Consider the following 25,799-nt stretch of genomic DNA (forward strand, 5'->3'; position numbering starts at 1 on the left):
AAAAAGATTAGGTGCATTTCTTCATGTTTTTGTGTTTTGTTTGTATTTTAGTTTGTGTTTGGGGAATTTATAACTAAAGCTATTTTAACACTTATAGGTCAGTGTATTAGACTGCATGCTTTTTATTTGTTATTTTTTAGGACTTTATTTCATTAACATATGTATTCCTATATAAAAGCAAAGTTTTAGGGTTTTTTTTTCATATATTTTGAATCATTCTTTCCTGTTTTTCAGCCACTAAATGTGACCTGTGCTTATAACTGATCATAGCTAGCTATAAGTACCATATTTAATCCTTCCTAGTTTTTTACTACTTTATTTTGAATATTTGCCTTCTTTAAGAATCTGTTCCAAGTGGAGAAAATCAGAGTGTGACAGGAGGAGATGAAGAAGCAGTAGATGAGTACCAAGAATTAAATGCAAGAGAAGAGCAAGATATTGAAATAATGATGGAAGGCTGTGAGTATGCAATCTCTAATGCTGAGGCCTTTGCAGAAAAGTTGTCTCGAGAGCTACAGGTGCTAGATGGGGTAAGACTTTCTTGTAATCTATGAATAAGTGATGTGTCGTACATTGAGAAGACTGGTGATGTTCATATTTTACTGCCTTAGCACTTCAGCTTTTCCAGAGTGATTATTGCTGTCCTTCTCTATAAGCACAATACAAGTTGCTGTCAGTCTTTCACTGTTCTTGTTCAAAAGATAGAACCATTCCTAATAAGCCAATGAAGGCAGTAGCTGAGGTTCTGAATTTTGATATGAAAAAAGGGAAGAAGAAGGTAGACAACCAGAAACCATCTTAGAGGTTGTTTCCCCCAGCCTCTGAAACACCTCAGAATAGTTCACTAGTGAAGAACAGCATTTTTGTGGTTTGGGGAAAAAAATAAGTGCAAATTAAAGTAAGAGAAATGCGGCTGAAATAAGTGAATCATTTACCAAAAGGGAACAGAATAAGTGTGGAGGAAATAAGATAGCTAGGAAATCTGATCATGGGCTTGTCCACTAAAATGTTTTAAAATAGAATCTTTTATAAGCACCATTTTTTGAGTTTGTAATCTAAATGCAAAGCACCACATATGTCAGAGTAAAACAAATCATGTGGGGGCTTTTTGTTTTGTTTTATTTTTAAGAAAAATTACACCAGTAAGAAATTTCTGAGGGAATAAGAACTATTTTAAAGACTTAAAAAGTTTGAATTCTTTATACATGAAAGGTATAGAAATCATGGGATCTAACTCAGATCCAGAGAAATAACCAAACAGTCCAGGCTCACTAGTTTGCAAAACTCACTGGAAGCAAAACCTAGAAGAGATTTCAAGATATTAAAGTGGAATTGGTCCTAGGATGAATCAAACCCTGGCTCTGAAAGACATCAGTGTGTTCTGAGCCACACTGACTGTGGTTGTACTTGTGGGGCTGTACTTACAGTTGAGTTATTGTGAACAGTATATAAAATAAAATGTATGAAATCATAGCATTGACTATATGATTTTTCTTTTATTTCCTTGTCTAGGTTTTCATCATACCATGTTACTTGCCTTACTATGGTTTAGTGATTTATATTTTCTAATTTTTATTGGATATATGTTCTAAGTCATATTAGCAGCTTAATTTTAAATTTGGCAGCTTCCTTACTTTAGAGAATTTAGAATCAATAGGCAGAACATTTAGAAAACAGTGATAAGGGGATAGTGGTTTTATAACTGCTTTGCTTGATGGAATATAGTTGCAAGAGAAAAGAAAAAAAAAATGATAGGAGAAGCTAGCTTTTTTCCATATACTCTTCCATATCCTGTGAGGACTAGTCATCCTGCAGCTATAAGTTAGTTCCCCGTATCCTTCAAAGACTGGTGTGACATTACGCCCCTCTCATCTAAGATATTATTTAGGTGATTTTGGTCTTATTTAGGGCTATACATAGATCTTAAGAAGTATAGAACATTTCTGTAGCTGGTGAAAGAAATGTTAAAGATGACATATCATAATGGCATTAAATTTACAGAAAAGAGGATGTGCCTTTACTGATGACACAAACTCTTCCTGTTCACTCTCTGGAAATACAGAATATAGAGGCATGATGTCAGGTATACCTACATGGACTGTTTGTATAAAAAACATAAAGTGATAAACTAGGGTAGATGTATAGCAATTTTTGTTATTCTACTTTCAAAAAGATTTAACAATATTATATTTCTTTTATACATTTGAGTAACATAAACTTTTACTTTTGTCTTTCACTTTGTAGGCCAATATCCAGTCCATCATGGCCTCTGAGAAACAAGTGAACATCCTAATGAAGTTGTTAGATGAAGCTCTAAAGGAAGTGGATCAGATTGAATTGAAACTGAGCAGTTACGAGGAAATGCTCCAAAGTGTAAAAGAACAAATGGATCAGATCTCTGAAAGCAATCACCTAATTCATCTTAGTAACACTAATAATGTGAAACTCCTATTAGAGATAGAGTTTCTTGTGGTAGGTGTTGTTATAAATTACCAATAAAAATAAAAACAAAGACTAGTGACAGTATCTAAAATCCATCTGTAAACATTTTCTAATTTCCTTATGATAGCAGGATTTAAAAGAATTCCAAAGACCTAGTAATAGGATTGAGTAGCATCTTGCCTATAAATTTCCTAAAATTATGTGTAAGGGGTATGTTTGCATGTATTTCAGAACCATATGGACTTGGCCAAAGGTCATATAAAGGCTCTTCAGGAAGGGGATCTTGCTTCTTCCAGAGGCATTGAGGCCTGCACCAATGCTGCTGATGCCCTTCTGCAGTGTATGAATGTAGCTCTTCAACCAGGTTTGTTCACTAGAGATGATAAAATCTGACTAAAAATTGAGTCTAAGGTGGTAGCTTCATATAAAGATTTTGACAAGATATTACATAGGCAAATAGTTCAGGCTTACATATTAGCTATTCAGACAAGTTTCACTTACGTCCCCAGGTATTTCTATTGACCATAGGAACTTTTTCATTTCAATTCCTTCTTATTGACCGCCATTGATGCTAGTTAACATCATGATCTTTCTTTAGTACTGTCCACAGCACAACATAGATGCTTTGATTATACCAGAGAACATAAAATTTTTCTAGGCTCTTCTTCTAAAACTTGAATATCCATCAGAGTCACCTAGAGGGCTTGTTAAGATAGATGGACAGGCCCCACTCCCAGATTCAGTAGATCTGGGCTGAAGTCCTAGAAACCATATTTGAAGCAGGACCACTGTGCTATGCTATTTTTAATCCTGCTTACCTTTTATAAAGCAAATAAATAAGCTAGTAAAACTTTGGATTCTTCAAAACTTAAATGTGACTACTGTTAGAAATGTTTTCATTAAACTGAGGAAATATTTTTGTCCTTATTGAATCAGTCAAGAAATGCTATTCTGATTTCAGGCCATGACATGCTTCTGGCAGTCAAACAGCAGCAGCAGCATTTCAGTGATTTGCGAGAGTATTTTGCCCGGAGACTGGCCAGTCACCTCAACAATGTTTTTGTTCAACAGGTAATTTTAATTTATTATTAAAATTGACATGTTTCTATAGTTTACTTATATTACCTTAAACTTAAATTCCCACAAAAAAAGTTTTTGATGTGTTCGGTTGATGTTATAGTATATTCCTTTGTACATTTATTTGATTTTTGAAATATGTACATATTTTCTCACAGAGGTACTTTGGGCTTCAGTTGCCCCTTTTACGTAAATTATCTAGTTCCTTTCAGCTGGAGCTCTCTGATTCTAGAAATCAGATAAATAACTATGTTTATTAATTGCATATACCATTTAGGCATTCTTTCTTATAAAAATTTAAAGTTGTTATGTGTTGACTATTGGACCTGTTTTATTTTTAAGTGTTTTGAGATGAGGAACACAACTTGATTTAGTATTTTAACTGTTTCTTCATAGGTTCTATAGTACACATATTTAAAAAAAAAAAAAAGACTGTCTCAAATGTAAATTTCAGTTGATTTAATCTTTATATAAATGATAGGCTTGTTATATGAAAAGGGATGTTATAATTAAGGATATGGCAATGATATATTGATAATATTAAGAGTACCTTAAAGGGGTTTGAATAAAAGCCATTTTAATATCTGGTGTAATAAAGTAGATGATTTTTTTTTGTCTCTTATTCCTTTTACTTTGTTAGGGTTATTGAGTAGAAAAAGTTAGAAGGTAACCTTACTCATTGAGAAATGCCATCTGGGGCTGAGGTTATAGCTCAGTGGTAGAGTACTTGCCTAGCATGCATAAGGTCCTAGAGTCTATACTCAGCCCCAGAAAAGAAAGACTGTTTGAAATCATTAGATTTTGACTTTTTTTCCACTTTGCAATATTCTAAAACAATTGTCTTTACTATATTTTATTTCCAATTAGTTTACTCAGGCCCTCCTTCAACTCTATAACAGGTCCTACTTTCTTTCGGTTCCTGTGAGTACATCAAATTTGGCTCAAGCTTCTCTGATTTTTTTATTTTTATAAATATATGAAGTTTACTAAACTTAGCATCTTTGTAGCTTATAACTTACCTTACTGATTTAAGCTACCCATTAACTATATTTGTAAGTTTTTAAATGTTATATAGCAGAGTTTATTTTGGCCAAAAAAAGCATTTAATCTGTTCTGCTTCCCTATCTTCTTGTTATCCTTTCACCCACTCACTACCTCCTTCATTTACGTAGTAGTTATTTGTCAGATGGTTGAGATGCATACCAGACACTGTCTTGGATTAGACGAAAGACTCATCCTACCATCCTCGTGTAGCTCACAGTCTCAGGAAAGGAAGCAGGAAGGATAGATTCTGTGATGGTGGTGCTGAGAGCATACAGAGGACCACCTAACCAAGCATAGAAGGGGAAATCAGAGCAGACTCCCTCAACATTTCATTTGACCTGAAAAGTGTCAGGAAGAAAATAAACTTAAAAGCCACATAGGAAATACTAATTCACATTTTTCTTATTATTCCAGTAGCATCTATTTTCATGATTCCTTAGTTTTTAAAAATGATAGTGTTGACAATGATGTTATTCATGTTTGTAGATAATACCAAAAATACATCTATAGTCAACAAACTATAGTCCTTTTTATATCCTTAACTATTTGTTATAACATGCATTTATTTGTGATCTTGCTTCTTTGCCTTGTAAACTAATAGCTTTGTTTATATTGAATGCTTTCTATTTCTGAAAACCTAATATGTATTGTTATATGTAAGTGTTGCATGTTAAATACCAGAATGTTGCAACAACCTGGGATGTGCAAGGTGGAAGGTGGAAGAAGATGTCTCAAGTGCAAGAGATTTTTCTATTCATTGAATTCAGCGTACCAGGTCACCTAGCTAGTTTTTGATGATATGTGAATTTTTATTCCTGATTGGGGGACAAACTAGCTGTGAAAACTTGGTTAACATATTATGGTATATCTCTTTGTCAATCACCAAATTTTCATTGTAAGTCTATGGTGTACTTGCTGCTACTCACGTGTCAGAAGAAGTAATTGCTCCTGCCCTCAAGATGCTTATAAGAAATTAAGACTGATGTACATAAGGCTAGAACTGTGGGTTGTAAGTGCTAAAGAGGCTTAATCAAAAGTGAAGTTTATAGAGGATTTAAGGAGTTCAATATGGAATCACAGATAAGGTAGGAATTGAACAGAATCCATGCAATGGATTCATAGTAAATGTATAATTATAATATTTATAAATATAAATATACAGAAGAATCCAGTGGAAATAATCTGTTGATCACAACAGTTATGTCAGGGCTTTGGTTCCTGGTCTTTTTAAAATTCATAATTCAGTAAAATTAAATAAAATTTAGAGACTGGCCAAGTCACCAGTTTTTTATTTTATTTAGTAAAGATCTTTAAAAAAATAAATTACTGCCACTTACTTTGACTCACCTTATTTTTAAAATGATATTTTGGCACCAAAAGAATAGAAAGAACTTAATTTCAGACTTTAAAATTTTAACACATTTGGGCTGGGGTTGTGGCTTAGGGGTAACCCGAATGCTTACCTAGCACGTTTGAGGCCCTGGGTTCGATCCTCAGCACCATATGAAAATAAATAAGTAAAATAAAGGTATTGTGTTAAAAAAAATTTTTTTACACATTTACCAACTCATTCATGTCATTTTATTTTTTTCTTATTTCTTTAGGCTAATAAAAACATCTTGCATTTGGGAATCACTGATCCAGAGCATGCTGTTTGTGATACAGCTTTCCTATTAATACTCTCACAAAACTACACTCTAATGAAACTTGAAAGGCATCTTTATGTCATGTTCACTTCCTACTATGAGTAATGTTTTCAACAGATGTCTAGCTTCTTTAACATGTTTTAAATATTATGAACTCAGCTTCCATTAAAATTACAGACTCTTACCCATAATTGTTATGCATACTAGAGATCTGAGTATTTAGAAAGGTGAATTAGACCAGTTACAGAAATTATATTTCTAAAAGCCGGCAGTGAAATTAAGGCTAATGAAATTCAGGAGAATATGTCTTTTTGAAAATCCTTGGGATGGATTTTGAAAGATTTGAAAGCATAACTGTTCTACTCCCACTCACACACATACATGCTTGGTTTTCAGAGACCTTATGATTCTATGTCTTTGCCTTTAGCAACATGATGAGACTGATTATGCAGATACCTTAGAGGAAATGAAAGTTAACTAAAATACACTGAACTAAAAGAACAACCAAGAAAAAAATTGATGTTGTAATTTTTTGCTATTTACTTAAGTTTGAAATTTTTTCTTTCAATGTCTATTTATAGAAACTTTTTTTTTTTTTTAGAAAAATGTGTAATAGGGATGGGGATATAGATCAGTTGATAAAGTGCTTGCCTCGTGTTTTATAGATGTGTTATAGATCACCAATATTCAATCAGATTTCATAAAAATTGTTTTATTAAGCACATATTTTTCCTTTCTTTTTTCGGGGCGGGGACCAGGGATTGAACTCAGAGGCACTTGACCCCTGAGCCACATCCCCAGCCCTATTTTGTATTTGTTTTGAGTTGCTTAGTGCCTCACCATTGCTGAGGCTGGCTTTGAACTTGTGATCTTCCTGTCTTAGCTTCCCAATACGCTGGGATTACAGCTATGGGCCACCACACCCAGCTGTTCATTAAGCACATTTTTCAAAACACCAACTGATGATCTTAAGTTCAAAGCTTAGAAAGAATTATGATTGAGCTGCTCAGAAGGCTGAAGCAGAATCATCACAAGTTCAAGTCAGCATGGGCAACTTAGTAAAACCCTATATCAAAATTTTTAAAAATAAAAAAGACTGGGGATGTAGCTCAGTAGTAGAGCACCCCTGGGTTCAATCCCCAGAAATGAAGGAAGGAAGAAAATAAAAATAAACATGTCAAACAAACAAAAAAGTTCCCAAATCTTGAAAATTTACTTAAAATTTGATTTGAATTTATCATTCAATAGGAAGTAAATACAGCAAAGTACGTAAGGGTACAGTCATTAGAGCCAGACTTCCTGGGTTCCAAATCATGACACCACTACCTCACAGCTAAGTGAGTCTGGAACAAGTTAAGCTCTTTGTGCTGCTTTCATTGTCTTATGTTAGTGATGGTTATAAGTATTTTCTGTCTCATTAGGTATTATAAGGATGCATATGTTTATTATGTTCAACACTTAGAATGGTGCTTGGCTATAGTAACGTGTTCAATGACAAATTTTAGTAATATGTATACTACTGAAAATTTATAATTCACAGAGTTTTTATTAAAATGTATGGCTTAGATTAGTTTTAAAATATGATATATAAAAGAGTTTTAGCAGTTTTTAATAAGGATAGGGCAGTGGGGGTAGCTCAGTAGTAGAACTCTTGCCTACCATACATAAGGCCCTTGGTCTAATTACCAGAATTGCAAAACATAAAATCAAATAGAAATAGAAAAATAAATGGGAAGAAAAATACATTGCAAGGTTTTCATATAGATAACCTAGCAAGGTAGTGGGCAATCAATAAATTATTACTAATTTATTATTAGTTATAGTAAGAACATTTAAAGAATGTCTTTAACTTTTTAAATATACAAAAAATAAAATTATTTACACATCAGAGTTCTACATGTGTAGTTTCTATATGTTATGATTTAAGATTTTTTTTTTTATTTTCCATAGTTATTTTGGAACTATCCTTTTTTTGTGAACACTAGTCTATTTAAGTAGTAATGATTTGAAGACAATTAAATTCATATTAGAAGTGAATTTTTCAGATGATCATAATGTGAAAATACTGAGAAAACTTGGAATAATAATATATGTGAAAGAGCTTTGTAAACTGTAAAATCCTTTTCAGATGTTAATTAATTCTTCTATTTCCAGGAAAGAAAATGATATGACTCCAAATAGTATAATTTAATGTTAATAGATTGAATAAACAGTTGTAGAAGAACATAAATAATTTGATCCTTGAGTCACTAAGAAAAATTCTGTAGAATCTTGATCATCCTTTTGAATTAGCCATTAAAAAACTTTAGGGCTAGAGTTGAAGGTCAGTGGAGAGCACTTGCTTGGCATGTGTGAGGCACTGGGTTCGATTCTCAGGACCACATATAAATAAATTAATTAAATAAAGGTTCATTAACAACTAAATATATTTTTTAAAAAACTTTTCTGTAAAACAATGTTTATACTGACCTTGTTTGGCAACTATAGAGATAAAAGTATAGTCCAATGATAATAACTGAATATTATTTATTAATTTTGTTTATTGTTAGCTTTTACTTCACAGAAAAGATGTAGGTGTTCAGATATTCCAAATTTAGAGAATTATGCCATTTTCAGCTTATAGCTCTTAGACATAAGTGATCTGTTGGAAGATGTTATTATTTTAGCCATCCAGAAAAGAGTATCCATACAGGTTTATTTTTCCTTATGCAAACCTTTTGGAATCAGTTTTTAGAATTTTTCAGATTTTGTAAAAAGTGATATGGTAACATACTGTATATTATGTTGGATTTTAGAATTATAGAAAGGGATTGTGGATGTATATAATATACCTTATATATAACATCTTTGAAAACTGTGAACTTCTGTTGCCCTTTTCAATTGATTCATCCAGTTTTGTGATGCTTTTCTGCCATTGTTATTAAGAATTATATAATTCTGCATCTTGTTTGTTTTTATCTATTGTTTTAAATATTATGGACTCTAATAGGAATGAGATAAGTGTGGACAGTTCAGGGTTTTTGTTTGTTTGCTTGTTTGGTTTTTTACTTTTTTGTCCAACTTCCCTACTTGGTGATTTACTTAATGCAGTCTATATGAAGAAGTTAATTTGCTTAGTAAACATACAGTGTGAGAGAGACAGCTTGATTAAAATTAATTCATTCTCAACTTCTTTAAAAAATGGAATGAATGGTTTGTTTGTCAGTAACATTTTTGCATGTTTATCATTATTTTATGTTGGTGATGTTCAGTTGATGAACACAGGATGATAAAAGTAGACGAGTAAGTACTTGGTTTCCGTTTTTCTGTGATCTATTTGTTTTACTTGGCCACATTTGGTCATTGTTCAGAATTTTCAATTTTAGCAATGTTTCTCTGAACTGTCACTGATGTTTATTTTTATTTGTTCATGCCAGGGTCATGATCAGAGTTCAACTCTTGCTCAGCACTCTATTGAACTGACTTTACCCAATCATCATCCATTTCATAGAGACTTGCTTCGATATGCCAAGCTGATGGAGTGGCTAAAGAGTACAGATTATGGAAAATACGAGGGACTAACTAAGGTACGAATTTTATGTCAGTTACTCACTGAGTATAGAATGTAATTTTTTAGAATCAAAATGTTATATGTTTAGTTCCCCAAGTTTGAAATACTAAAGTATGTTCTTAGCAAAGAAGAAAATAGACAGGCACAGTGTCACACACCTGTAATCTCAGCACCTTGGGAGACTGAGACAGGAGGATTATGAGTTCAACTTAGCAACTTAGGAAGGCACTTAGCAACTCAGTGAGACCCTGTCTGTAAATAAAATATTTAAGAAGTGCTGAGATGTGGCTCAATCTCTGGGTTCAATCCCTGATACCAAAAAAAAAAAAAAAAGCAGAAAGTAATTGAATTGTTGAGTGCTCATTAACCAGGGATAACAGTAATTTTATTTACTTGGATAAAGAAGAGCTCCTTTTCAAACTTTATTATAAAATAGTAGTAAGGCACACGGTAGCCTAAAGCATCATTCAGTTTAGTTAAATGCTGTAATTTAATTTCTTCATGAAAGAAATAAACTCCTTTCTGAAATTTATTTATAAATATGCGAAGATGGGTGAGTTACTTGCCTCTTAAAAATATTCTGGTAAGAAGTACAAGGTGCCTCTTTATTAAGCAAGCATTCCACTCTGCCAGGCACCTGGGGCCTAACAAGCAAGCCTCCCCCTCTAAGAAGCTTTAAATGTGACTGGAAAAAATCATACCTAAAACAGTCAGCAAAAAATTAAGTGTTAGACTGAATTGAGTTTAAATATATAGTAATTTAAAGAAGGAAATCTGTGTACTAAAGCTGTAGGAAAACTTCATAGAAAATAATAGACTTCAATTGAGTTTTAAATAATTAGTGGAATTAAATAAACAAGACATAAAAGGAAGGGCATCTAGGAGATGTGAGAGCAAAATGTGCAAAGATGGAGGAAATGTGCCTGTGTAGGACAGTGAGGAGGTTTATCATGACTGAAGCAGAAATTTCATATTCTGCTGTGAGAACTTATGTTGAAAATATGGGACTTAGAGTATCTAATGGCATTCCTCAAGCATGGAGAAAAATAATTAAGAACCTAATGTAATATTCAGATGAAATGAGGTCTTGAACCAGGAAGATGATTGCAGGAATAAAAAGAGAATATTAAAGAGAGATTCCAAAGGCACAAGCAGCAGGATGATACCAATCTTCACAGGATTAGAGGTTAGGACAGTGGTATATATCAGTGACTAAAATTAGCATTTGGGGAAGAACAGAGTCATCCATTCATATATTCACTCAGTAAATTGATGGAGTTACCTAGTATGTGCTTACATAGATGTCAGGTTGATGGACACAGGCACATGTTCACCTTCTCCCAGTGTACATTCTAGAGAAGTTAATTATACTGTATGTTAGAAGGTACTGCTTAAATGCTGTGGAGAAACTAAAATCAAATGTCATGACTTGGGGAAGGATCCAGTGTCAAATAGGGTAGTCAGTGAAGCATCATGAAGAAGTGACATTTGAGCACAAATTACAAAACAAGCAGGGGTGGGGTGAGCAATGGGGACTCTGGCCGGAAGCTTTCCAGACATGCTGCATTACCCTGGGGCATAGTAGGCCTGCTGTGTTGAGAAGGAACATGGTGGGTAAGGGGATGGATCCCTAGGTGGGAGCTGGGCAAATCTGAAAGGGGACTAGATCACTGAAAGGGTTTGGCTTTCACTGGGTGTGACATTGGACAGGGTGGGGGTCAGTGGATTTTGATCTGCTGAACAATATCATCTGACTTAGATTAGTAATGGCCATTGTAGCAGAAAGCCATAGGGACTATACTTCCTGGCATTTATGCTATAATCTTTAGTTTAAAATTGGATATCTTGCCCCTTTTCTTAAAAAATAGAGTTAAAGAATTGCCCCCTATACAACTCAGATAAATGAATAGTGAATGGTATTCTGGATAGTTCTGGTTGAAAGAACAGTTTAATTAAAAAAAAAAATCTTAGAAATATGTAAAAATTTTTTTTTTTGTGAACTAGAGTTTTAAAATATAAAATCTAAGCTCATAAGCTGTATTAATGATTGTGTGAACAATATGACCCTAAAAGATGTCCTGGATTTGAATAGTGCTGTTTTGTCTTTGTGTATTGAGAATATTGAAATTGTGATATAAAAATAATTCCTATCTAATATCTTAGATTCATACTTCAGGAGAAGGCAGAGGGTTAGATAGAGATTTATGAGAAGTATGATGCAAAGAAAGAGGCAAGACTATATTTTCATATCAATGCATTGATGTCAACATATTTGATAGTAGAACATTCTTTATAGAAAGAGTGTTTTGTATGTATGTATGTATGTATATGTATATATACACACAGACATATACATACGTACACACATATATGTCATCCTTTAAAATACCTTTGCCCGTTTAAAGTATAATCTTGTAAAATAATCTTTTAAATTATAATTAAAAAAATGCTTTTCAGGGGCTGGGGTTGTAGCTTAGTAGTAGAGTGCTTGCCTAATATGCATGAGGCACTGGGTTAAATCCTTAGCACCACATAAAAATAAAATAAAGATATTGTATCCACCTAAAACTAAAAAATAAATATTTAAAAAAATGCTTTTCAAAAAGAACTTTCATCTCCTAAGGTTTTTGTTTATATCTTATCTAGCTAGCTATTTTAAGTGAGATCAGGGTGGGAAAGATGGTGGAATGAGACTAACATTACCCTGGGTATATGTGTGATTGTACAAATGGTGTGACTGCATCGTGTACAACCAGAGAAATGAAAAGTAGTGCTCCATTTGTGTACAGTGAGTTGAAATACATTCTGCTGTTGTGTATAATTAGAACAAATTTAAAAATAGCAAAAAAAAAAAAAAAATAGCCTATTAAGTATTATACAACTTTACTGTTGTGTTATATTTTGTTTTGTTCTGTTTTGTTTTCATTCAACAGAATTCTGATTTGGACATATCTTAAGGAAAATATTTACAGTACTGGAATTCTTTGCCTTTTGAAGTTTTAGGAGAATTAGTATTTTGAATAATTAAACACAAATTATATCTCCTTAAGAGTTTTGTGCCAACAAGTGATTTGTCCCCTAGTGAATGTTCAAATAAGTAAAATAATCAATAAGCTTTTTGCCTAATTGTGTTCTCAGTGAGTATTATTGTCCTATCTTTATATATAATGCAGTATTGATGAATGTAATTTAAAGTAAACAAGACTAGAGCCTACCTAGTGATGATTTATGGAATTATTCTCTGATCCGAGGATATTTTTGAGTGACAATATTAATGAGCTTTTTAAGTGAAATTGACTTCTTTCCCAGGAATCTTACTTAACCCTGTGGTTTGAGCTTTTGGAAGATTATGGGTTTTTTCCTTCATAATCAAGTTGGGTTGCTGAAATATTATCAAAACCAGAAATTTTGTTTAAAGGAAGAAGAAACAAAGGAATAAAAGAAGAAAAGAAAGAAGGAAACAGACAAATAAGTGTTTCTTTTCTAAGAAATAATACCTAATTAAATCCTGATAACTATTTCCACTTGTTTGGTGTACACAACTCCCCCTTTTTGGAAGGCTATGAAAAGTCAAGTCCAGATTCTTCATGTATAAGAATTATAGCCATGGGGCTGCTGTTATGGCTTAGTGGTGGAGTGCTTGCCTAGCGTGTGTGAGGCACTGGGTTTGATCCTCAGCACCACATGAAAATAACAAAATAAAGGCATTCTGTCCATCTACAACTTTAATAACTAAATAAATAGATAGATAAATAATAAAGTGAATTCTGAGTAAAATATACAAATGTTTACATAGTTTGTAAGTTCTGGAAAGTTATACCTGATCTTTAAAGCAGGAACATAAACCTGTTCTAAAGAATGATATATTAATTTGAGAAAATAAAGGAAGTTGAAGCTTAGATTCCTTGATAAATTTTAAAAAATTGCTAGGAACAATTTTTCTCTTTATTTGTTTAAATTTAGTCAAACTCTATGATATAATGGCATTAAACTTGGGACTTGGAAAAATGTCTGGCCTCCTACTGTTGAAGAGTCCTTCCTGAGGGCATAAGTGTTTTTATGTGACAATAAGCAGAGATGATAAAAAAATTAGTTTGCATGCTAAATAATGGATGTTTTCATGTAAGGAACAGTTAACCAAATCCATTTCAAGAAAACACATTAATTATGAAAATGAGTTGTTCTAAATTCTTACTGAAAATAATCTATATATGCCATAACCCCAAGTTCAACAAGGACTCAGTGAAACTAAATGTTCCCCATTGCCAGGGGCACTGTGTATCAGTCAAACAATATGGCAATGTGGAGGAAGAATCATAAAGAATCATATTCTTTGGACCCTAGGGACCTTAGGAAATTGTCCCAAGGAAACAATTCATTAGAGATGAATTGTAACACAGTTGTAGCAAAACATCAAAACCACTTCAGTGTCCTGTATTAGACTAACAAAGTAAAGTACTGTGCTATCATCACAACATGAGACAGCAGAAACATGATTTCCCTGATTCAAATATTCTGCCAGGTATGATTGTAACAATATTTCAAGTGTGCAACGGTGCCAGGTACAATGGTGTAAACCTGTAATCCTAGTGACTTGGGAGCCTCAGTTTAGGATCACAAGTTCAAGGCCAACCTCAGCAACTTTAGTAAGGCCCTCAGCCACATAATGAGACCCTATCTCAAAATAAAAAGTACTGGGAATATAGCTCAATGGTACAACACCCCTGAGTTCAGTCTCTAGTTCAAAAAAAAAAAAAAAAAGGTGTGAAAGAAAGTAGCCTACTTTTTAACATACTATTAAATGCATCAAGGTTTTTGACCAAAAAAAAAAAAAAAATTTATAAGAAACATGAGGGATTGGGTGGAGATTGAAAAGTAGAAATTGTTATGTATGTTTTATTAATAAGAAGTACATTTTACATTTATTTTAAGAATTACATGGATTATTTATCCCGACTGTATGAAAGAGAAATCAAAGATTTCTTTGAAGTTGCAAAGATCAAGATGACTGGCACAACTAAAGAAAGCAAGAAGTTTGGTAAGCTTAGGCATGTTGGTTCATTATCTTCCTATTATAAATGGTTTATTTATGACATAATTCTAAGACGTTTTCAACAAGATGGAAGAAGATACAATAGAATTAATGAAAGAGGAGATCTAATACATTTGATTTATAAATGTTTCATAAAAACATATATATACTTGTTTTACTAATTAAAACTATAATTTGTGGGTTTTGTGACAGCAATTGTGTTTATGCTATATATAAAAATATATATTCATAGGGAAAGCAGTTGATGAGAAGATGAAGCACAGTGTGGTAGAGAAAGTATTAGACTATGAGACTGATGTTGAAAGTTCAGTTTCTGATTCCCTAGAAGATCCTTGTAACAGTGGGCGCAGGTCATTGATCTCTTAAGTCATTGCTCTTTTCAGAGAAATGAAAGTGATTCCTGGCTTCTTACTTCTCATTGGCTATTTTGAATTAAAGAGAAAGTTTAAGAATTTTTTTTCCCCTGGTCAAGGGACTATAAAAATGCCCAAAATTTCCCTCCAATTATGCCTTATTTTCCTAAAGCAATATTTTTTTTTGTTGCTTCTAAATATTTTAAATGGACAAAAGCCGTAATTTGTGAATAGCCAGTGAAAGTATCAAGTTAAGGACCCTGATGTGCTGAGGCCAAGTTGTGCTCTTGCATGTATCCATCTCTGGAGTTCCATTTGGATGAAATTCTGTGCCTATTCAAGCAAGTCCAAACCTGGCCTTAAAGGGCTACATTGTGTATTCCTCCTCACTGTGTCTGCATAGCTCTCCTTTAGAATAATGAGTTTAGCATTTGCTTGTTGAAAGTAGCCTATGCCCTAAGCAACTCAGTAACCAGTAAACTTGATCGAAAATTGATAGCACATGTTTCTATTCTTTAGGGACAGAGAAGACTGTCTTTAGAGGTAATTCTTTTGTATTCACTGTTATTTAAAAAAATACAACGCCAACTGGGCATGGTGGCCCGCTCCTGAAATCTCAGTGGCTTGGAAGTCGGAGGGAGGAGGAATGTGAGTTCAAAGTCAATCCCAGCAACTTAGCAAGGCCCTAAGCAATTTAGGAAGACCCTGTCTCTAAATAAAATATAAAAAGGGCTGGGTATATGGCTCAGTGATTAAGAGCCACTGGGTTCAATACCTGGTACCAAAAAAAAATTAATAATAATAATAATACATGAATATATTAGTTATACTGTCCAGACATTAGAAATTGTTTGTCAGTAAATATAATAAACTTTAGTATAAAGATACTGATAAGAATCTTGGGACATTAGGCTTTTGGAAACAGAAATGCTAACTCATCCTAAAGGTTAATTGTTCTTGAACAGTGGTGTATTCTTGTTAATGTTTCACTGTGGATATGTTATGCTTTTTTTTTTTTTGAGTAAAGAGCATATTATTATTGCAGTTACATGTTTAATGTTTCATTAAGTATATTTGTCATCACTTGTTAGTGAACCATTTTATATCGAGAGAACTTCTGTATATGAAAACAAGTCAGAGCCACATTAAAATAAATGAAATAATAAAAATAAACTTAAATCAAGTATAATAGTATCTTAGTGTTATCAGTGCATTAACCTGAAACCTAAACTTTTTCTTTCTTACTCCTTGAGAAGTTCTTATATTATCTCATTAAAAACATTTTTAGGGCTGGGGATATAGCTCAATTGGTAGAGTGCTTGCCTTGCATGCACAAGGCCCTGGGTTCAATCTCCAGCACCACAGAATAAATAGATAGATAGATAGATAGATAGATAGATAGATAGATAAATAAATTCACATAATGCACATTTAGAAGGCAGTTCCATAGTTTTTAGAAGTGTCAGAATTACATTTTTCCTATGTATTTATTAAAAAGTAATGAATAGGAGAGTAATTTTGTGATACCTAGAAAACTACAGTAGCAGTTATTTTGATCTTAGCTATAAGAGAAGGAAAACTTAAAAAAGAGGGCAAGAAGGAAAACTAAATAATTCAAAAGATAAAAACAGTTTGGTTCATCTCTAAAGATCTAATTTATTAGTTGGAAACATTCATTTAAAAAAAAAAAGTAAATTTCACATTAAATACAAATGACCTAAATGCCAAATAAGGCAAAATGTAGTTTTGTTTTGTTTTTTTTTTATTTTTATTTTTATTGTTGGTTGTTCAAAACATTACATAGTTCTTGATATATCATATTTCACACTTTGATTCAAGTGGGTTATGAACTCCCATTTTTACCCCATATACAGATTGCAGAATCACATCAGTTACACATCCATTGATTTATATATTGCCATACTAGTGTCTGTTGTATTCTGCTGCCTTTCCTATCCTCTACTATCCCCCCTCCCCTCCCCTCCCCTCCCCTCCCCTCTTCTCTTCTCTTCTCTCTCTACCCCCTCTACTGTCATTCATTTCTCCCCCTTGTATTATAAAATGTAGTTTTTTTAAAGATTTTTTTTCAATGAGCCAAATGATGTTTAAATGAACTTTAAATAATAATTATAAACTAAAATAAAAACCTGAAAATTTGGAAAGATAACTTTTCAGTGAATCAAAGTTAAGTAATTATAAATGAAATTTAAATTTCTATTGCTTTTTACTTGCTGATAAGAATGTAACAAAAGGAAATGGGCACTACTAGTAACTCTGATATGAACAGTGAGATAGAATGTAACAAAAGGAAGTTGCATAGTCAGTATAGTTATAAAGAGCCAAGGGAACATCCTTCTCTTTTTAAGCAACTCTTAAGTCTTTAGTATCTACTTAATTCAAATAATTCAAAATATATTAAAGGTGCCAGGAAAGTATGTGATAAGGTCTTTATATAGATCATTAATAAGCTTGATTAGTAAGTTTACTTTGATATCCTCAGAGGCAAAGAATTTTTACCCTAGGATGAATATTTTGGTACTTTTTTTTTCTTTATAGCCTACAAATGTACTTCAATAAAATAGCAGGCAAAGGAAATTTAGTAATTATTTTTTAAATCACCATCATTTTTTTCTACATGACAGTTACTTAATATATTCATTTGTTATTATTCTCCCTCCTATTTAATATTATAAATTCTTAAAAATTATGTGCCAAAATCATTATATCATTGTTTTTCCACTAAGAAATCTTGTTAATGCTAAAACTCTTCTTGAATACAACACTCAATCACAGCTGGCTAGAATTGTAATTCAATAATTAGTCATTAATCACATATAATAATACCTATTACTTATTATACAATAGGTACTGAGAATGCAACAAGCAAAGACCCTATCTTTATTAAGTTTATATTCTCCTAGGGATTATTTAAAGACATTAAAATTTTTACTTGAGTAGTACTCCTTATTGCTGATAAATAACGTAGATTATTTTTATGAACCCCAAATTATAATTAATGGGCACTGCTAGTAACTCTGTATTCACTATTGGCTACTAAAAAAAGAAAATTATGTAAATATTAGGCTCTGTCCTGAAACTAGTGAACATAGCATAATGGTAACCAAAGACCAGTAGAAAGTACTGTTCAGATTAGCTAGCTATTATCTCTACTGCGATTCCTCTTTGCCACTTTAATGTGCAGGATTTTTGTTTCATATTCCTTTGAGCTTCAGGTAGCCATGGCTGGGAAGATATCTGTATCACAGGTTTAGCAAGCTAAAAGCTTATTATACTTGGTCTTTTGCCTTGAAGTGTTCAGGGATGGTGTCAACTGGCACATTGTTCTCTGTTCTTAAGGTAATTTTAGATTATGTTTATATTCTTTAGCTTCCTGTTTCATTCTATGGTTTATTTTTTTTGTCTTTCATATTAACTTTTTTTTAAGTATTTATTTTTTAGTGTTTTAGGTGGATACAATATCTTCATTTTATATCTATATGGTACTGAGGATCGAACCCAGTGCCTCACACATGCTAGACGACCACTCTACCACTGAACCACAACCCCAGCGCCACATTAACTTCTAATTTGAGTTTAACATCGTTCACAAGATGAGCTCTAAAAGTGATATATAAATATTATATAAAGCAAAGTTTTAGAATAAAAGAAATGTCAGATGACCCTAAAAGAGTTCAAAATCTTATATTAAATCTGTTCCTTCAACCTTCCCCGTCCGCATCTCCTGATTGTTAGTATTAAATATGTGCTTTTTCACAAGACAATTAGTAATTAAGCTCGATATTTGTTTTTAATTTTAAAATGGTCTTAAATCCCTTACATAATTTTCATAAGATAGAGTACAAAATTATTTAGCACAGTAGAGATTTCTTTCAGGAGCTTTCAAGGAACAAAGATTGTTAATATCTAAATATACAACTTTGTTCTATTAAATCTCCACTGTATTAAATTATTACTTGAACTTCATTTTCTCAAGAAACCAGAACTTGCAAATTACCTTTTAAATTTAAGTGTACCAGCTTCCTAACGTTTAAAACAAAAAATCATTTAAAAGTATGTGGGGGTGTTGAGAAATATAGATTTTTTTTTCTGAATATAAAAAATAGTACATTAAAAACTAGTAAAGTTTATTCTCTCATAATTTCTCAAACAGTAGCTGACCAACTAAACATGTGTTTCCACTTCTTGTTACTTGATGCTCATGGTTCTTTGCATGTGTCTTTTAAACTAGAGCTTTAACTTCCTCTTGTGCATGGTTTGTGCAAATTGCAGTTTATTAACTTGTCTTTGTCTTTGATGCTTGCAACCTAATCCATCACAGCTACACTGCCTCGAAAAGAAAGTGCTGTCAAACAGGAAACAGAGAGTGAGTATGCTTAGTGTATTAGAAGGTATTCTCAATGCATGTTTGTTTAATGTCTAGTAACTGGTTATTTGTCTTGAAAAAGTTAATACCAGAAATATCAATTGCTTTGAACTGCCAGGTATTGGAGAAAGAAAACCAACATGATGGTAGTGGTATGGTTATATCTAAGAAATATGTAATATAGGAAATTATATGGCAAGTAGTAAAACTTAGTGTCAGAAATTTATGAAAAGGCTTAACCATCAAACTTCTATTTTCAGGCTGTATTTAGAAACTCTATTTTTAAAAAATTTACATATATGGTCAGATTTGCATAATGAAGCCAAAGTTTGTCTTAACTGCCCTTAATAGATCTCTATTTGTCCCTTCTGACCATTATTAGCAAGTAGTACAAATTAACTGAGAGGTATTGAAGAAAAATGTTTTTAAATATTATATGTATTGTTTGTATTTAAATTCTGAGTCAAAATATCACATTTTCTTATAAATTTTGAATCCTTTAATTCCTTGGTGTTGTGAGATTATCCAGCCATATGTTCTTACTTCTCTTCATGGCTATGATAGATACCTAAATTCAACCTAAACACAGACATCTCATAATAAGTATGATTAGTGATACATGCATTAGGTTTAATTTATGTTTTAAGTATAATAAATTCTCGGTATGCTTTGCTTTTCCTTATTTTTTCTAGTTTTTAAAGAACTGGAGTTAAGTAGTTCATTTACTGGAAAAAGCAGAGTTTCTAGGTCCTGGAATATATTAAGTTGAATTAAATGTAATTGACTCTTTTTTTATAGGGCAAAATGATTAAGTATTGGCAGTTACATATAGATCAACCTAATATACAGATTTAAGGTGGACATGAATGATTCAGGCAGTTTTCTGCAGAAATAAAACAAAATCAAGTTAGCATACTGGTCCTTTCAGTCCTATTCTATGGATCTGTGTAGTTTTGCTTCTCTTTGCAATATGCACTGGAATGGGACACAAATGTTACTAAACAACAAGGACACTGTACATCCTGCCCCTTGTGCACTAAGTAATGTGAATCCTAAAAGACCAAGACAATAGGAGGTAGCCCTGATTTATACTCCATATCTTTTATTTGTAAAGATCACAACTTTCAAAGTTTTATTATTTCTTAGGTCTTCATGGAAGTTCTGGGAAATTAACTGGATCTACTTCTAGTCTAAATAAACTCAGTGTTCAGAGTTCAGGGAATCGCAGATCCCAGTCATCTTCCCTGTTGGATATGGGAAATATGTCTGCATCTGATCTTGATGTTGCCGACAGAACCAAATTTGATAAGGTAAGATAAAACAAGTACTTCTTAACCATTAGCATTGCTTTTTCTTTTCTAACAGCAGTTTACAGTTGCTTTAAGTGTTTTCAAAGATTTAGGTTCTTTGGGCTTTCTTTGAGACATTAGCCATGTCTTTCTTTCCAATTCTGAATTGAATCTGGGGAAAAAAAAATACTAGTCAAATGGCAGCTAAAATGTGAATTATCAATTGAATAACATAAAAGTTTCATTAAAATTCATTTTTATAAATCACAAAGTGTCAGGCACTATAATACATGACTATAATTCCAGCAACTCAAAAGGCTGAGCCGTAGAGTCACAAGTTCAAGGCCAGCCTTAGCAATTTAACAAGACCTTATCTCAAGATAAAGAATAAAAAGGACTAGGAATGTAACTCCATGGTAAAGCATCCCTGGGTTCAATCTCCAGTACCAAAAAAATAATTCAGTCATAAAGTGCTCTCATCTCTAAGTTATTCAAATAACCACAAAGGGAAAATAACAGCTTAACTGGGCTCTGCATTAATCAAATAAGTTTTAAAAGTTTATCTCTGTGTTCCACTTCCTAGATTTGAAGAGAAAAACCCTTTTGAGTTTTTTTAAGTATGTTCTGTGGGCCTGTGTTACCTGGGTTATATTATATTTGTCCTACCATTTTTAGAAAGGGGTGTCTGTGGGGTTCTGTAAACCCAACAGAAGCCCAAAGGCAATGCAGTATAATCCAGGTCCTTATAACAGAGGGAATTAATTGGGGATGTTATTTTAAGTACTTCATACAGCTTTTTCACTATAGGATCATTTTGGTTTTCTTTAGATCTTTGAACAGGTACTAAGTGAACTAGAACCCCTGTGTCTGGCAGAACAGGACTTCATAAGTAAATTTTTCAAACTGCAGCAACATCCAAGTATGCCTGGAACTATGGTATGATGTACATCTATTTTGACTAGTATTTATAGTCTGTAACATAATTAAACTAAATAACATGTGGTCAGAGTTTCATTATCCAAACAGAAAAGGAAAGAATGTGTGATATAGTGATCTTTAAACATTTTGTCATGTCATAAAATAATCAAAGCAGTGATAGTTTGGGCACCTGATAGTCCAGAATGTCTTACACCTAAACATTCTCTAATGTTTGTGTTTACTTTCTAAAGAATATTATTAAAAAAATAATTTTAACATTTCAAATAATTACCAAGAAAAAAATGTGTATGTGTATGTATATAATATTTACTAACTACAGACCTTAAGCCAATCATTTAATCCCTAGTTTTCTCTTCTATAAAGTGGATATAGTGATGCCTGTTCAGCATGCGTTGGGGTGGCATAAATGTGAGGAAACAAAATAAGTGATTTTCTAGCATAGAAAATTTGAAGAACTTAAAAACACAGTACAAATAGAGTGATTTTTTAAATTAAGGTCATCTTAAAAATGTTTTCCTTAGATAAAAAATTCATTTTTTTATGACTGATTTTCATTTGTTGCTAGAAATGGTTGGGATTTCATTGTTGGTAATGGTGGTATTGGTGATAAGTTTGCTTATTTGTTGGTTGCTAAGAATTTTTGATACCTTTTTTTCTTTTTTTTTTTTTTTTTTTTTTTTGTTTTAGACATTGATGGACCTTTATTTTATTCATTTATTTATATGCGGTGCTGAGAATCAAATCCAGTGCCTCACACATGCTAGGCAAGTGCTCTACCACTGAGCCACAAAACCCCAGCCAGTTTTTTTCCAGTTTTTTTTTTTTTAAGGTGGACACAATATCTTTTATTTTATTTTTATATTGTGTTGAGAATCAAACCCAATGCCTCATGCATGCTTGGCGAGCACTCTACCACTGAACCACAACCCCCGCCCCCTGATATATTTTTAAATGTTCAAGTTTTGTTACAGTGATTGGTGAGGTTTCCTTAATTATTTCAATTTTCTTTTAAAAATTGTTTTTGGACATTTTCCATTTTTTTGTTGAGCTGCCTTGCCATTCCTAATATTCCTAGCCTCTAGCACTCTCCCTCCCCCCACCATGTGCACACAGATAAATACACCTTCTCACCCCACAGTAATTCTCAGGTAAAATTCTAATAAAAATGCATTTCATGAATATCCTTAAATAGCACACTAAATTATATAGCTTCATTGGGAATACAATCATTAAAAAATCATTATACTACCAATAAAAAATCATTACTTTTCATAGTGCATTCTCTCCTAGACATTTTAAGACTGAGCAGGCTTTTGCTATATAAACTAGTCAAATTGTTGGTCTTTTATTATGTAAAGTACCTAAATAATTTTTACAGACTGAAGCAGAGGATCTGGATGGAGGAATGTTATCACGGCAACATAATTCTAGCACACAATTGGCTGTGTCATCTGAGTATGTATTTGTTAATGTCTCTTATTTATTTTGGAAAAAAAAATTAACTTTTAGTGGGCTGGGGATATAGCTCAGTTAGTTGTTTTCCTAGCATATGCAGGGCCCTGGGTTTAATCCTCAGCCACCAAAAAAACAAACTTCAAATTGAAACATAGAGAAATGCTGTTCATTGAGGAGTGCAGGTGTTTTTCAGTAACCTGACAGCACTGATAAGAATGTCCATTTTACTGGATTAAAATTGGTGTTGTGTGGCCCTTCAACTCTTCTTCCTAGTAATCACAGAAGATTCATCCAATTCTGACATTTGCTTATAGGAGGCAGCCTTTGAATTGTAATGGATTTCTTAGTATTCATGAAACACATTTCAGAATCCAGCTTTACAGATGACATAAAGCTTATTGGAACGATAAGAACTTACCTTCATTAAAATATTTTTATATTGGAAATTGTACAGTAGTAAGTTCATCAGTTTGGACATTTTTCATTGAAATACTAAATTTTAGTTATTTTAATATTGTGAATTAATTCACCTGAAGCTTATAATAACTTTTATATTCTTTATATTTTCTAAACAGGAAAGATATGATTCGCCAAATGATGATTAAAATATTTCGCTGCATTGAGCCAGAACTAAACAACCTAATTGCATTAGGAGACAAAATTGATAGTTTTAACTCTCTTTACATGCTAGTCAAAATGAGTCACCATGTATGGACTGCACAAAATGTGGATCCTGCTTCTTTTCTAAGTACTACATTGGGAAATGTTTTAGTGACTGTCAAAAGAAACTTTGACAAATGCATTGTAAGTTTTTTTTTTTATAACAATAATTTGAATCATTTCTTAAAACTACGTACTTAGATCAAGGGGTCTCCAGCTTTCTCTTGGGGTTCTAATGTTTGCATCCCCCAAAGCCTTAAAAATGGGTATTGGTGTCAACCTATATGAACAGTTAATGGGATGGCACTATGCCATCTGTGCTATGCTGTGAATCTTGGCAAGTTCCAGAGTAGGTGGCACAGTGGCAGCAGCTGTGTAAAAGAGCCACTGATTACTGACATCCCAGTGACCATTGACTTCATGGAACAAGTCAAACTGTCATGTGGGCTTATTGTTACAATTTTTTCTTATATTCTTATGAGAAAGCTAATTTTTGATTATTTTAATTGATAGTTTTCTTTATTTTAGTAGTTTAATAATTTTAATAATTGTATTGCTTTAAGAATGAATTATTATAATAATATCCAGTAATCATAATAATAATTATAATCATAATAATAATTTTTCTTATTCTGGTAGGGTAAAAAAATCATTAGCAACTTTTTTTATTGTCTGTTAGGTTTTCATAAGCTTGTACGTCTGAATTGAGCTGGATCATATCCTTTAAAAAGGGTTTAATCTTATTAATGCATTTACTTTTTAAAAGTAGGTATGTATCATTTGAGTATTTCTACTCTGTAACCTCTCAGTTATAGCTAACTCTTGAATATCCATGCAATAATGAGAGGTAAAAAAAAATATTAAGGACAATTAAAAATCCATGTTATGTATGTATTTTTTATTTTGGGAGGTTACTAGGAATTGAACTCAGGGCCTCCTACATGGTAGACAAGCACTCCATTACTGAGCCACATCTCTAGTCATTTTTTAACATTTTATTTTGAGACTAGAGTCTGCTAAGTTGCCCAGGCTGACCTCAAACTTGTGATCCTCCTGCTTTAGCCTCTCAAGTAGATGAGATTACAGGTGTATGCCACCGTACCTGGCTCATTTTTTTATACTTTATGTAAAAGTATAAAAAAGTATATACATTTTTATATGTATTTTATTATGTACTCTGTAAAATAATATTTACAGAGTTTCTGAAACTATAAAAGCAATCTATTGTAGGAACTTGACTATCTCTTTAATAAACTTGCTAATCCTACCAACATGGTTTCACTTGGTATTGGAAATACTATGAAAGTTGACCATTTAGCTGTCAGCCTAAGTCTGACTATAGGCTGACAGCTAAAAGGAAAAGGAAGAGCTACCAAAGGCTAAGATAATGAGTTCCATGTGATGCAGATGCAGTTGTAATGCTAAATCATAAGGACACTACATGTTTACAGAATGTAAAGGCTTAGTTGTTTTTATCATTAAAACGTAAGTTCATGGAGTACCTCTTGCTTGACCCAGTAGAACTTAGGATGTGGCAATAGATAGATGAACACAGTGGTTCAAATGAAGTGCTTAACACACCTGGCATAAAATAAGAGCCTAATCCCGCATAGCTTGTGTAATTAAGAATGGCTTATTAAAGAATGGTCCTGTTACTCTCAAGACAGGTACTAGAAAATGGTGTAACCTAGAAAAAAGTATAGATTCACATTATCTCCTAAATTTCATATGTATCTAAAGGACCTACCTGCTGCCTATCATTCACCTCTTTGTCTATTTTAAATCACATCTTATAGTGTTTGGCAGACTGTATGTTCCCAGTAAGGTTATATGTATTGTATATTTTGGCACTTAAAACAAGAGAAAAACCTAGGGCATGAAGAATTTGAAAAGGTAATAAACAGGAT

At 32.6% G+C, this 25,799-nt stretch overlaps 1 protein-coding gene across 2 annotated transcripts in view; it reads left to right on the forward strand.

The window, feature by feature from the left end:
* Positions 1-25,799, forward strand: part of Exoc1 (exocyst complex component 1) — a 54,500-nt gene that overhangs the window by 17,296 nt on the left and 11,405 nt on the right. Inside the window, exons 5-15 of one of the 2 annotated variants that reach the window (XM_027938104.2) lie at positions 343-530; positions 2,245-2,472; positions 2,674-2,806; positions 3,404-3,513; positions 9,626-9,775; positions 14,692-14,797; positions 19,505-19,549; positions 20,696-20,859; positions 21,667-21,774; positions 23,156-23,232; positions 23,808-24,036. In XM_027938104.2, the coding sequence (XP_027793905.2) occupies positions 343-530; positions 2,245-2,472; positions 2,674-2,806; positions 3,404-3,513; positions 9,626-9,775; positions 14,692-14,797; positions 19,505-19,549; positions 20,696-20,859; positions 21,667-21,774; positions 23,156-23,232; positions 23,808-24,036 (1,538 nt within the window). The remainder of the gene's footprint in view (positions 1-342; positions 531-2,244; positions 2,473-2,673; positions 2,807-3,403; positions 3,514-9,625; positions 9,776-14,691; positions 14,798-19,504; positions 19,550-20,695; positions 20,860-21,666; positions 21,775-23,155; positions 23,233-23,807; positions 24,037-25,799) is intronic. The other variant, XM_027938112.2, reaches the window with a different exon arrangement.

The sequence above is a fragment of the Marmota flaviventris genome, chromosome 7 (assembly GCF_047511675.1).
Source record: "Marmota flaviventris isolate mMarFla1 chromosome 7, mMarFla1.hap1, whole genome shotgun sequence".
In the NCBI taxonomy this organism is placed as follows: Eukaryota; Metazoa; Chordata; class Mammalia; order Rodentia; family Sciuridae; genus Marmota; species Marmota flaviventris.